General features: G+C 45.5%; 1 protein-coding gene across 1 annotated transcript; it reads left to right on the top strand.

Moving 5' to 3' along the window:
• Positions 1–989: 989 nt before the first annotated feature.
• PGAM2 (phosphoglycerate mutase 2) lies at positions 990–11331 on the top strand. Its single transcript, XM_054998209.1, has 3 exons — positions 990–1493; positions 3488–3668; positions 11117–11331. The coding sequence occupies exons 1-3, from the start codon at positions 1080–1082 to the stop codon at positions 11284–11286; spliced, it is 765 nt and encodes a 254-aa protein (XP_054854184.1). The 5' UTR covers positions 990–1079; the 3' UTR covers positions 11287–11331.
• The last annotated feature ends 1071 nt before the right edge of the window (positions 11332–12402 follow it).

Below are 12402 nucleotides of genomic sequence, written 5' to 3'. Positions count from 1 at the left end.
CACCATGTCAGTCGAACCTCACCAGACATTATTAGTGCAAGCTAGTTGGATAAAAAATGAGCGCTAGGACCCAAAAGCCACTTCCTCTTTTGGAGAGTAAGGCATTCTGGGAACTGTAGGAACAATCACAGTTTTGAATCATTTCCTGTGCCCCCTCCCCAGTCCAGTCCATTATAGCAAGTTCTAAAAGTAAAACAGCTGCTTAACTTTTTTTTTAAGTTGGCATAATAGAGATTGATCAGGTTTAGGGGGTGTGGAAGGGATGGGCTTTGGGGTAGGGCAAAAGACTGGGCATTGGGCTTGCTGTTGGCTAGCTTTCTAGGAGTGCCCAGGGGCTTCAAGAGAATCTGTGCAGGCTTTATGCCCAGCAGTACAAAACTCAAAAGATTGTCTTAAAAAATGCTATAAAGCATCTCTTCCTTTCCTTGCCTTTATACCAAAGGCTCTTAATTCCATGCACTTTTTGAAGGATTCCTTCGTATAGGCAGGGACATTGGAGGGACTGGCTGGATCCTTCATCTGCTGCAGCCCCACCCCACCTTCCATTGGTCTGCGTTACTCCCTCACTTTCCCAATCACCCTGGACCATCTGGCTTCCGTGTCTGTTCAGGAGATAGCAGCAGCATGAGAATCCAGTGCTGACCTCTTCTTCTTCCCCGGGCATTTTAAAGTCTGCAGTTTGAAACTGGAAGTTGCTTTCCATCTAGTATGACGAGATGGATCCCAGGAGCCTAAACCCAGACCCCCTTCCCTATCTCCTCCTCTTGCAACAGCCCCAGAGAGAAGGTCACAGCCCTGCCAAGCTCCAGGCTATTTCTGGACTTAGCTGCAAGGAACACTTCTCCCGATTGCTATTTTTGCCTGTAGACCATAGCCTGGAGGGAACGTGTGACTGGCTGTCAGCAGTTGTCTTTCTACTCCAAAGAGGGTGCTGATTGGCCAGAAGGGTTGAAAGGAGGGGGGAGAATCATATAAACAGTGGGAGCACATCCATTAAGGGTGCTGATGCTCAAGGCAGGGCTGGCGCTTCCTTTATTCGTGCTAGCCTTTTGCTGAGGCACTGTCTTTCTACCAGAGCAATGTCACCCCACCGCCTTGTGATCGTGCGGCATGGAGAGAGTACCTGGAACCAGGAGAACCGTTTCTGTGGCTGGTTCGACGCCGAACTGAGCGAGAAAGGGAGAGAGGAAGCCCAGCGTGGGGCTAAGGCTATAAAGGATGCTGCTTACGAGTTTGACATCTGCTACACCTCTGTGCTGAAGAGGGCTATCCGCACGCTCTGGTATATCCTGGATGGCATCGACCAGATGTGGCTGCCCGTGGTGCGCACCTGGCGCCTGAATGAACGCCACTACGGGGGCCTGACAGGCCTCAACAAGGCTGAGACAGCAGCCAAGCACGGTGAGGAGCAGGTCAAGATCTGGAGACGCTCCTACGACATCCCCCCACCTCCAATGGATGAGAAGCATGCGTATTATCAAATTATCAGCAAGGTGAGCGCTGACATAATCCAGTAAGGGAATTGGTCACCCAGAGAGGAACGGTGTTGCCAGCAAATTTGGCCATTGGATGGAGTCCAAAATGTAGCAGGAAAATATGCTGGGTGTCTAGGATTTTTGACTGGAGGTATATTTTAAAACTAGGGTGATGTGTGATCAAAATGGAGAGGGTTTATTTCTTTATTTAGATATTTATATCTTGGGTTTCTCCTCATTGGGGACCCAAAGTGGCTCTTCCGTTGTTCTCCCCTCCTCCATTTCTCTTACAACAACAGCCCTGTGAGGTAGGTTAGGCTGAGAGAGTGTGACTGGCCAAAGGTTGCCCACTGAGCTTTCATGACAGAGCGGGTATTCAAACCTCGGTCTCTCAGATCTAGTATGGCACTCTACCCGCTGTGCTATGCTGGCATTCTGCAGTGTTCCAAGGACAAAGGAAACTGTAATGAAAGGCAGAAGAGGAAAGGTAAAAAGAGCAGGGAGAAAAGATTTTGCAGGGAAAATTTGACCAAGCCGATAAAACTTATTTTGGACCTGCTTCCTCATCCACCAGCTGCAAAGGGCAGCTGGATGTTGAGAAATGGAACATGGTTCTTAATGCCTTGATGATAACCTGTTGCGGGCCGTGGTGGCAAGACACTCAACATCTGGTTGGTGGGGCAATTTCTATCATGGATTCATATATTTAGAAAATGGATATGCTGCCTCTCCAGAGATCTGCTCGGGGTGGTTCCTTTCTTTTGCACGCTTGGAACCTTGATTCTCCCAGCCAAGCAGCCTATAGCCAGAGGGTATATCTTGGGAAAGAGCCCACTTTTATGGGATGAGGTTGGTACAAAGTTTTAAGAGCCCAGAGGCTTTTCCTCATTGTCATATAGCATTCGTGGAATCTTGTCAAAGGCGTGAAGACGTGTCTGCCTCCTCGCCCCATGTGCTCCCTCCCCCTCCCCCCTCCTGCAGGACGTGTCAGTAGGTGGGTCCTTTTCCTTTCAAGTTGCAAAAGACCCTTTAACCTCTGTTCTCCTTCCTGCTTGCCGCACAGTTCCCCTCTTTGTTGCTCATACACCAAAGCTTTTATCATTCGCCTTTAAAGATATGGCCCCCGAAGCATCAAGTGGCACACCAGGATCTCTTTTGGGAAACCACTAGTGGTGATCTAAAAAGCTGTTGGGCCTTGCCTCCCAAAGGAATGTTGCTATGCCCTGCCTTTGTCACTCTCTGATAGCAGCTGCAGGAAGCTGCTGCGTTGTTAACAAAGGCCAGTCTAGTTTACCAACATGGGGGTGTGAGCAGTCTTGTATCCCATCTCTTTCCAGATCCCTTAACTGGCCTGCTGATGAATTCAGAGAAGAGGGGTGCCCTGCATAGTCACCATTTAAAAACCTGCCGCATGGCCTCTCTAACAGTAGGGAGGGGGGTGGCATTCAAGGCCAGCATTACTGACCTTCTAGGTCCTTAGATTTTTGACAGACTGCGGATGGCTGGGTTGCCAGATCCGAGTTGGGAAATTCCTGGAGGTTCGGGTGGTGAAGTCTTGGGAAGGCAGAGTTTGAGGAGGGGAGGGACCTCAGCTGCGTGCGATGCCGTAGAGTCCACCTTCCAAGGTAGCCATTTTCTGTAGAGGAATAGTTGCCTGGAGATGGTTGTAATTCTGGGAGATTGCCAGCTACCACCTGGAGGTTGGGAACCCTAGCTGAAACTGCTAGGTTTGACCTGAGGGTTAGAGACTGCAGACTGCGACGACTGTGGGGCTTATAGTTCTCTGACTTCACCCTGAAAGGGAATGTAAAACTTGGGGGGATCAGCAGAAGAAATCCTCTTGTTTCCAGCATTGGTGAGATCCGACCTTTGATTGTACGTTGCATCATTAAAATGACAGGAACACCTTTGCTCTTCCTATGACGTGTCCTGTCTGATTGGTGGATCCCAAACATCTAAGCCTCATCCCTCTTTCTAGGTATAACCTTTTGCCTCTTTGTTGCATTCTCCAGGCAAGGCGCTATGAAGGTTTGAAGGCTGGAGAGCTACCCACTTGTGAGAGCTTGAAGGATACCATTGCCCGTGCCCTGCCCTTTTGGAACGATGTGATTGCTCCCCAAATCAAAGCTGGCAAGAGGGTACTAATAGCTGCTCACGGCAACAGCCTTCGGGGGGTTGTCAAGCACTTGGAAGGTAAGGACCTCCTTGTGTCACCTTACCAATCATTCTGTGACTTGGTGGTTTTCTTGTGTTTCCCTGTCTGTCTTAAAATGGCACATTATCCAGTCCAGAGGGGGAAACTGCGGGGCATATGGGCTGCAGTGACTATCTGCACGGATCCTGTAACTGCATCTTGTGAATGCTGAGACTGACACAGCATTTGAGTTCACGCTTCTGAAAATCTCAGCCATTCTTCTTTAAAAAAAAGCAAGTTTGCAGTCCATAAGGCTGTGAAAATAGACTGCTTGATGAAATCTTAGGATCCAGAGAGGCTTCTGAGCAGGACTTCTTATAGTTGATGATTGGGCTTCAGTGACTTATCCTGCAAAACTTTTTAAATATAAACTGAAGCAGAATAAATTGTGCAGATAAGGCAGGTATATGCATATCCAATACATTTAAATCATTGATGCAGTTCACAGAGTTTTCCACTCCTGGAATTTGGGTTGCAGAATTGCACTCTTTTTAAAAATACATATTAAATGTACACAACCCTTCCTTCCTTGACATCTGCAATCTGAACTTTTGCAAAGAAGTAATTCGGTGACCCAACGGTCAGCAGTGTAGAATCTGTCGCTTAGGAGATCTAGTGCAGAGATGCATCTCAGATCCCGCAGCCTGCTTTGCACTGTAGTGGGTTTTTTCAGCTCCATAAAATGATCTTGCAGGGATGCTCATGGAATGCCGCTGAGACCAGGGTGCCCGAGTGGACATCTGGACCGTGGCCATGAGGATGAACTATCTCGCTTACAGGCGACCTTTAGCCGGGCAGAGTGCCAGGCCTGTGGCTTCCCAGCTATGCACCCAGCCTACTTCCTGCTCAGATCTCTATGGCTTCTGCTTGCTTCTTGAAATATACCCCAACCTTTCTGGAGCATTTTCTGAGGAAGCATTGTTCAGGAGCGTAGGGCATCCTTGCAGTATATAGAAATCAGCAGGTGAAGCGTCTGCCATTGCCAAAGCACCCACATTTCTCAGACATACCTGCGAGTGGCTGCAGCTAGGGGTGTGCAAGATACCAGGAGCTGTTCTCTTAATAAGGTTACCAGGTTGCTGCCCAGAGATCCCCTCTGTGCCTTTAGATCTACCGCGTAATCTGCGCTTTCTGTTCTTGCACCTGCCTCTCCCTTGCCTGTTACATGGAACACGGCAAGTCCTGCTCCGGCTTCCAACCTGGCAACTGCATCACATGGTGTTACTTCTGCATTAGGAGGCGCTCAGCCTCCAAGTGTGGTCTGAGCGGTTTTCTAGAGGCCTGCTCAGCTTGGCAGTGTTGCCATATATGAGCCCCAAAGAGCTAGTTTAGCTGTGTAACCAGCTGCTACCATGGACTGGACAGGGCATTGTTCCATGCTCTAACCTACAGACTTGCAGCCATTTACCGTCTCCCCTCGGCTCCCTTTTCATCCCAGTTGTGTAACGTGATGAGAACGGAGAGTGGGACTGGGGACATGTTTGCCTAGGTCAGACTTAGTAGAGATCTTGTTATGTGTGCTTGGAAAGTTTGGGTTGATTGGAGTGTTGTTGTTGATCTTCCCTCTTTCCCTTCCCAAGAATGCCAAAGTCATCCCCACCCATAGTAAGAACACTTTAAAAGCATCAGTCTGTTAAACAAATGCTATAAAAAAGGGCCCGCGTGCACGTTTAAAAACACACTTATCAAACAACAACAAAAAGCAGTCTCGAGATGGACCAAATGAAATAGTACTGCAAAGGAACTCACTTGTGGAACTCCTTGCTACTAGATGAGGTCACGGCTGCTGACTTAGATTTATTTTAAAATGGGTTGGATAGATCTGTGCAAGTTAGGTCTCTCATTGGCTGTTAGCCCTGATAGCTAAATGGGACCTCTGAGTTTGGAGGATGATACCTCGGCTTTGCCCACAGGCCCTGTTTGTGGGCTTCCAAGTGGCATCTGAGAGGCTGCTTTTGGAAACAGGATGGACTAGAAGGGTCATTGGTCTGATTCAGCAGGGCTGCTCTTATGTTCCATAAAATGGTGGCAGAAAACCAATAAAAGTAGTAAGAAGGAGTGGGAGAACTATCAAAAATAGAGTAGCACTAAAAAGCTTTAAAACTTGTTTAGTGGTCCCCTGGTCCTTTTCTCATGGTTTGCAATTTGATATTGCATCCGTTGCTGAACTTTCTGTAATGAAGGGGCCTGAGTGAAATAGGGGATCGAAGCAGAACAGCCAGAACTGAAATACTGGTAGTCTAACAAATGTCAAGTGACTTGGCTGTATTTCCATACTACTAACATTTAGCTTTATAATTTTATTAAATCAAGACCTAATGCATGTTGATCACCCATGTGCTATTTCTCCCCATTGGTCGCAAGTTGGCAACAACTTTGCTTAATGCATACAGAAGATACAGAAGCATGGACCCAAATGTACACAAATTGTATTGGGGTATATTTGCTACCCTAAGCCAAATTCCAGTATACCTTTTGGGTAGTGGTGGTGGTAGTAGTAGTAGTAATAACAACAACTACTTTCAGTTTATATACCACCCTTAAGGACAACTTAACACCCACTCAGAGTGGTTTACAAAGTATGTCATTATTATCCTTAGAACAATCACCCTGTGAGGTGGGTGGGGCTGAGAGAGCTCCTAGAAGCTGTGACTGACCCAAGGTCACCCAGCAAGCTTCAAGTGGGGGAATCAAACCTGGTTCTCCAGATTAGAGTCCCGTTACTCTTAACCACTACACCAAACCGGCTAGTAGAATGTCATCCCCAATAATTTGGGTTTGTGGTTGCAGAAGTCACTATGTTTTGCAATAGTCTGATCCTATTTCAAACATCTATTATTATTAATTCTTATTCATCTGGTATTTGAGGGTCTTTTTCTGCCGCTAGCCTTTGTTTCTGGTGAGGATAGATGTTGCCCAGGAAAACCCATTGTTTGCATCAACCTACAGACAACTTGTAGCACTTCACTTCAGGGCTTCCCTGGATCAGTTTTCATTTGCAAAAACGTATACAACCTTTTCATTCCAATACGATGAAAACATAAAGCTGCTTTACATTATATTATTGGATTTGTCTGTCAAGATTAGTATTGTCTCTTCTGACTGGAACTGGCTTTCTGGGGTGCCAGGCAGGGGTCTTTCATATCACCTGCTTCTTAATTCTTTAAACTGAGGGCTAGTGTGATGTAGTGGTTAGAGTGTTGAACTAGGATCAGGGAGACCCAGAAGTTTGCTGGGTGATCTTCAGCTGATTAGACATTCTTAGCTAAAGTTAGCTCAACGATGGTTGTTCTGAGGATAAGGTTGTTTTGAGGAGAGCCAGTTTGGTGTAGTGGTTAAGAGTGCGGGACTCTAATCTGGAGAACCGGGTTTGATTCCCCACACCTCCACTTGAAGCCAGCTGGGTGACCTTGGGTTAGTCACAGCTTCTCGGAGCTCTCTCAGCCCAACCCACCCTCACAGGGTGTTTTGTTGTGCGGATAATAATAACATACTTTGTAAATTGCTCTGAGTGGGTGTTAAGTTGTCTTGAAGGGTGGTGTATAAATTGAATGTTGTTGTTATTATTAAAATGGAGGAGAGAAGAATAATATAAACCGATATGGGTCCCCATTGGGGAAGAAGGCAGAGTATAAATGAAAATAAAACTGGAATGTCAGGGCTTGATCCTGGGACTCATTCTAAACAGATGCTCTACCACAGGGCCACAGCCTCTTCGTGTATTATATACACTGCAGCAAGGAAATTACCCCAATGGTGAAAAACAATTGATTTTTGAGGGGTTGTTTCATGCTGCACTGCTACTTATGCAGAGAAAGCTGTAGGGATTAAGTGGCTGTGCTTTGAGGACAATGTCCTGAACGGTTGACGTTGGCCCACTTCTCTATGTGTTTTGCCAAAGAAAGCATAACCCAGGGTGACTTTTTTATCCCAGATTTTTTAAATTGGGCGTAATAGTGTGTGTTTTCCTTATATATCCATGGATGGCAAGGCTAGAGGTGTCTTTTCTTTTAAACAAAACTTGAAAATTCAGAAAAAGGACTTGGCATGTTTGCTTGAATAGCTTCTAAACATATGGCCTGTAAGCCTTTTACTGCGCTGGAACTGCTCTCTGGGCTCCAGCACAGTGTTTGGGATTGCATAAGTTTATCGGTGGTGCCCTGGTGAGCGAACCAACCCTTCTTTTTGATGTTAGCTGGTGGTTTTGGGATTCTAAGACCTAAACCTCAGTCTCTCTGTCCGCATTCAGTGTGTTCTCCTCTGCACTGCTGGTGCTTCCAGACAGACGGCTGACAATTGGACGGACCGCTTTTGCTGGAGTGAATTCTATGCGTGTTGACTATTCCGTGGTTGATTTGAGTCCATCCAGGAGTGCAACTGGTTGGGAAACGATGGCTGAGCATGTGTATATTCAGACTTTTAGCACAGCGGGCCTAGGGTTGCTCCCAATCCAACCTGAACTCTCTGCCACTTGATACAAGAGCTGGGTGCTCTGTGACCTGTGGGCTGCTGAAGGTTGTGTTGCTATTTCCAGTCTGGAGTCACATTACAAGACTTGAGAGTTCTCGTTCCCATGCTTGGCTACCGGCATCTGACTCTCAGGCCTTGCCTATAGCCTTCTGTCTATCCCAGGATTCTGTTTCTTTGGCCTCTATGAATTGAGCCTGGTCCTGAAAGGTCATGGGCATTCCAAGGAGGTCTCTCACAATTCAAGAGGAAAAGACGGCAGTGTGCATTTTAAAAATGGAGGAAGCAGAGCCCTACAGCCTCAGGACTTCTACAGTGCCCTCTACTGGTCACTGTTGAGACTCTCTCTGTCTCTGTCTGTCTGTCTCTCTCTCTCATTGCTGCTTTGTACCATAACCATATTTGTGAGGGTATGCTGCTTGTGTTGTCTGTGCTGCCTGTTGGTGTACTTGCAATGAGCAGAACCCACATGCTATCTTTCGGACTTGACAGTGAACGTTTTTTATTTATAGAGATGGATTTACAAGTAGGAAATTGTACCTGCCTTAGTAGGTGGTTCTTGAAGGTAAATGAGTTTCTTGCAGGGTTTAAATTCTCTGTGTGTTCCAACATAATAGTTAGTTGAGGGGGAAAGCAGTTACTGGTATACTTCTTCCTCTATAGGGTTAGCATTTCAATAAATTTACCTCTGAAATTTCATCTGGTTTCATTTGATTACTTTTATATCAAAAATTATTCCAGCAGGTTACTTACGTAATTTTTTAAAAAAGGAGTCCAGTGGCATATTATGGATTTAACAACATTTATTTCAGTATAAGTTTTGCATTTCAGTATAAGTTATATATTTCAGTATAAGTTATGCATAGTGGCATAAATCCATCAGATCTAATTTACATACACAACAGAGGCGAGTTTAAAGCTAGATCCAGTCGAAAGAGTAAACTGTTCACTCAACAGGAACATGAGACACTTTCAGCTGTTGTTAGTAGAAATGTAAAATCCAGTGTAGGATGAAGTGAGATAAACGGATACAATAGAAAGTACAGAGGTATAGCTGATGTAATTGACATCTGTGTGGGATGGGAATGAAAGATAGTGAGTAAAGAATTACTTGTCCCTATTAAGACCTGGCGTAAAGATAGTGTTAAACCTTTTGATGAAGGTTTTCCTTTCAGGATCAGAATGCCTTGGAGAGCCACAAAGACAAAAGAGTCCTGCGGCACCTCATAAAATGTGAAGCACCTTAAAGACCAACAAGATTTTCATGGTTTAATTTTTGTCCCCTGGAAATCTTGTTATCTTTAAGATGCTACTGGACTTGAATCTTGTTCTACTGTAGACCAACACAGCTACACACCTGAAGCTAGGGTGTGTGAGCTATTTAGAATAATCCTTGGGGGTCAGATGGTCTTCTACACAGAATGAGTTGGCAATATCCAGGGATGTTAGAAAGGGTTACACCGCTTCAGGCTGCAGGTAGGAAATGCTATTTTTGATTGCTCCTCCAAGGAAAGGGAAAATAAACCTCCCTGCAAACAAAAACTAGTGTAAGAACAGTTTTGTGCAAATTATCAAAAATATTTTTTTATGGGAAAGCTAGAACAGGCTCAGGAGAGCTGGGTTGGAGGGGAGGGGTGGACGAGGGTCTCTGATATGTAGATGATCCAGCTGTGTGGCAGATGTGTGGGTTGCACTGAACTTCTAAAATGAACCTGCCGAAGTTCAAGAATTTTAACATGTCATGTGCCATGGAAGCCTCTTCCTGTCATGCCTAGTAGTGCCAAGTGATTGTGGTTGCTCAGCAGACAGAGCTACTCTTCATTTTCTCCGTGTTGAAGCCTGAGACCTCTTATTGCAAACAGAAACTGCAGATTGAGCAAAGTCTCAAATTCAGCCCTAGGTTTGAAACTTTTACTGGATTCTTTCCTGCTTTTCAATCCAGAAGGCTCATCAAATCAATTTGTGTAAATAATAAAATGCAATGGTTGTTGTGGGTTTTCCGGGCTGTATTGCCGTGGTCTTGGCATTGTAGTTCCTGACGTTTCGCCAGCAGCTGTGGCTGGCATCTTCTGAGGTGTAGCACCAAAAGACAGAGATCTCTCAGTGTCACAGACGTGACACTGTGACACTGAGAGATCTCTGTCTTTTGGTGCTACACCTCTGAAGATGCCAGCCACAGCTGCTGGCGAAACGTCAGGAACTACAACGCCAAGACCACGGCAATACAGCCCGGAAAACCCACAACAACCATCGTTTTCTGGCTGTGAAAGCCTTCGACAATACATCAATAAAATGCAACTGTAAGAAAAACTCAATTAAATTGGAGCAGTATCTGTCCTCTCCAGATATTGACCTAAAGTGATTCTCCTTCAACCCCAATTCTTACTAGGCTGCTGCAGGTTTTCCCATCCCTTTCTTCTCCAGGGCTGGGAGTTTGATCTATGCTAAGCTATCTTCAGCTCCCTTCCACCCCAGGACAGGATCTTTTCACTGCCTTGGGGTTGAGAAGATGTCCATTGAGGCAGTGAGTGATAGTTCTTGTTAGAAAATTGCTGGCTAGACATTCCATAGTCCCCTTAGTCCCCACGTGCAGTGCTGTTCCTTGCAGCCAGGTATATTCTCCAGAGCGCATATGATAATTGGACAGCATGGTGTAGTGTTTGGGATCTGGGAGGACCCGGCTTTGAAACCCCGTTTCTGCCATGGAAGCTCACTGGGTGTCTGTGGACCAGTTGCACTCTTCCAACCTTACCTACCTCACAGGGTGGTTGTTATGAGGATAAAATGATGCAGGAGAGAAGAATGCTGTTGTAAGTATTTTTGATTCCCCTCTGGAGAGAGAAGTGGGGTGTAAATATATAAAATAAACAAAATGGACTTCAGGAGTTTTAGAACCAGGTATTGACTGCCAGTTGCAGACGACCAATGAAGAAGGTGCTCTTGCAGGACCCATCTGAACCTGTTCCCTTTCCCCACCCAGGAATGTCCGACGCTGCCATCATGGAACTCAACCTCCCAACTGGGATTCCCATTGTGTATGAGTTGGATGACAACCTGAAGCCGACAAAGCCTATGCAGTTCCTGGGTGATGAAGAGACCGTGCGGAAGGCCATGGAGGCTGTGGCAGCCCAGGGCAAAGTCAAAAAATGAGAGGGAAGAACAGTGGGTTAAATAAATGGTTGAACCAAAAAAACACCCCTTGGAGTGAGTGAAATGTGTCCATTGGGAGCTCTTTGCTGCACAGCAAGGGTGGGCAGTGGGAGGAAAAGATCACTTTGGAAAATGGGTTATTATTAACAATCTTCTGCTAACTAGTTCTTGCAAAATATATTTTGCCTGAGGTCTGATTAACGCCATACACAATAAGGTCTTTGACCTTAGGATGATTAAAAAAATATAGAAGAATGTTTTCTAAAACCATTGACCAGGACCCACAGTTATTCTTGCTAAACTCCAAGTCTCTCTACACAAGACATTTGACATGTGAAGAACACGTGTCAAGAGATGCTGTGTTGGCCAGGAAAGGTAGTTTAAAAAGACAGAGCAGTCAGCAGGGCAAAAGCTTTGCTTTACGCTGGAGTTGTGTGAAGAGGCTGTGAAATGCCAGAAGGGAAACACCTCTCCAGGTCCAAGCCCTGCTCTGGAAGGCAGCTCCAGCCCATTTCCATTCCTTACTGCCCTCTGGTTGTGATCCCACACAGTTTTAGACTGGAGAGGTGAAATTGACACAGCCTTCCGAGAGGCAAAGTTGAAATTAAGAAACCCTCTAAGGAGCAATCTCTGCTGGCTCTGTCTTTTTAAACTATGCTTCCCGGCTAGCATTGCATCTCCCTACACTTGATAAACACATGTTGAGGCCTCTCATATAGAGTGACTCTTGAGTTGGGATCCCTGAAAGCATTCAGGAAATCCTGAAGATGCAATTGCTAATAGCTCAAGAAACTGAATGCATTAGACACCATTTAAAACACCCACGTATGATATTGTCACATGTCCCAGTTTCTAAAACTAATTGAAATGTTGTAGAGTGCAGCTGCCATAGGGGGTGGGGAGGGGGTTAATTTAGGATCTCTTGATTACAGACCCAAAGCAGATTTATTTAAAACATTTATAATACTGCCATTGCACCCAACTTAGGTCTCCAAACAAGGTAGCAAACAATCAAAACAATGTTAAAATACGGATAAATATATATAAAATATTTAAAACAAAACATGAGCACAGAGACAAATAGCTTATAAAAACAACTACTTTCAGGCCCTCATC

The sequence above is a fragment of the Eublepharis macularius genome, chromosome 14 (assembly GCF_028583425.1).
Source record: "Eublepharis macularius isolate TG4126 chromosome 14, MPM_Emac_v1.0, whole genome shotgun sequence".
In the NCBI taxonomy this organism is placed as follows: domain Eukaryota; kingdom Metazoa; phylum Chordata; class Lepidosauria; order Squamata; family Eublepharidae; genus Eublepharis; species Eublepharis macularius.
Note: the sequence above shows the minus strand (reverse complement) of the source record. Positions and strands in the feature narration are given on the sequence as shown.

Bases quoted from the DNA above. Each gene is read 5' to 3' on its own strand.
- PGAM2 (XM_054998209.1), top strand. From the start codon at position 1,080: ATGTCACCCCACCGCCTTGTGATCGTGCGGCATGGAGAGAGTACCTGG. The intron at 1,494-3,487 runs GTGAGCGCTGAC...TGCATTCTCCAG, and splicing joins ATTATCAAATTATCAGCAAG to GCAAGGCGCTATGAAGGTTT. The intron at 3,669-11,116 runs GTAAGGACCTCC...TTCCCCACCCAG, and splicing joins GGTTGTCAAGCACTTGGAAG to GAATGTCCGACGCTGCCATC.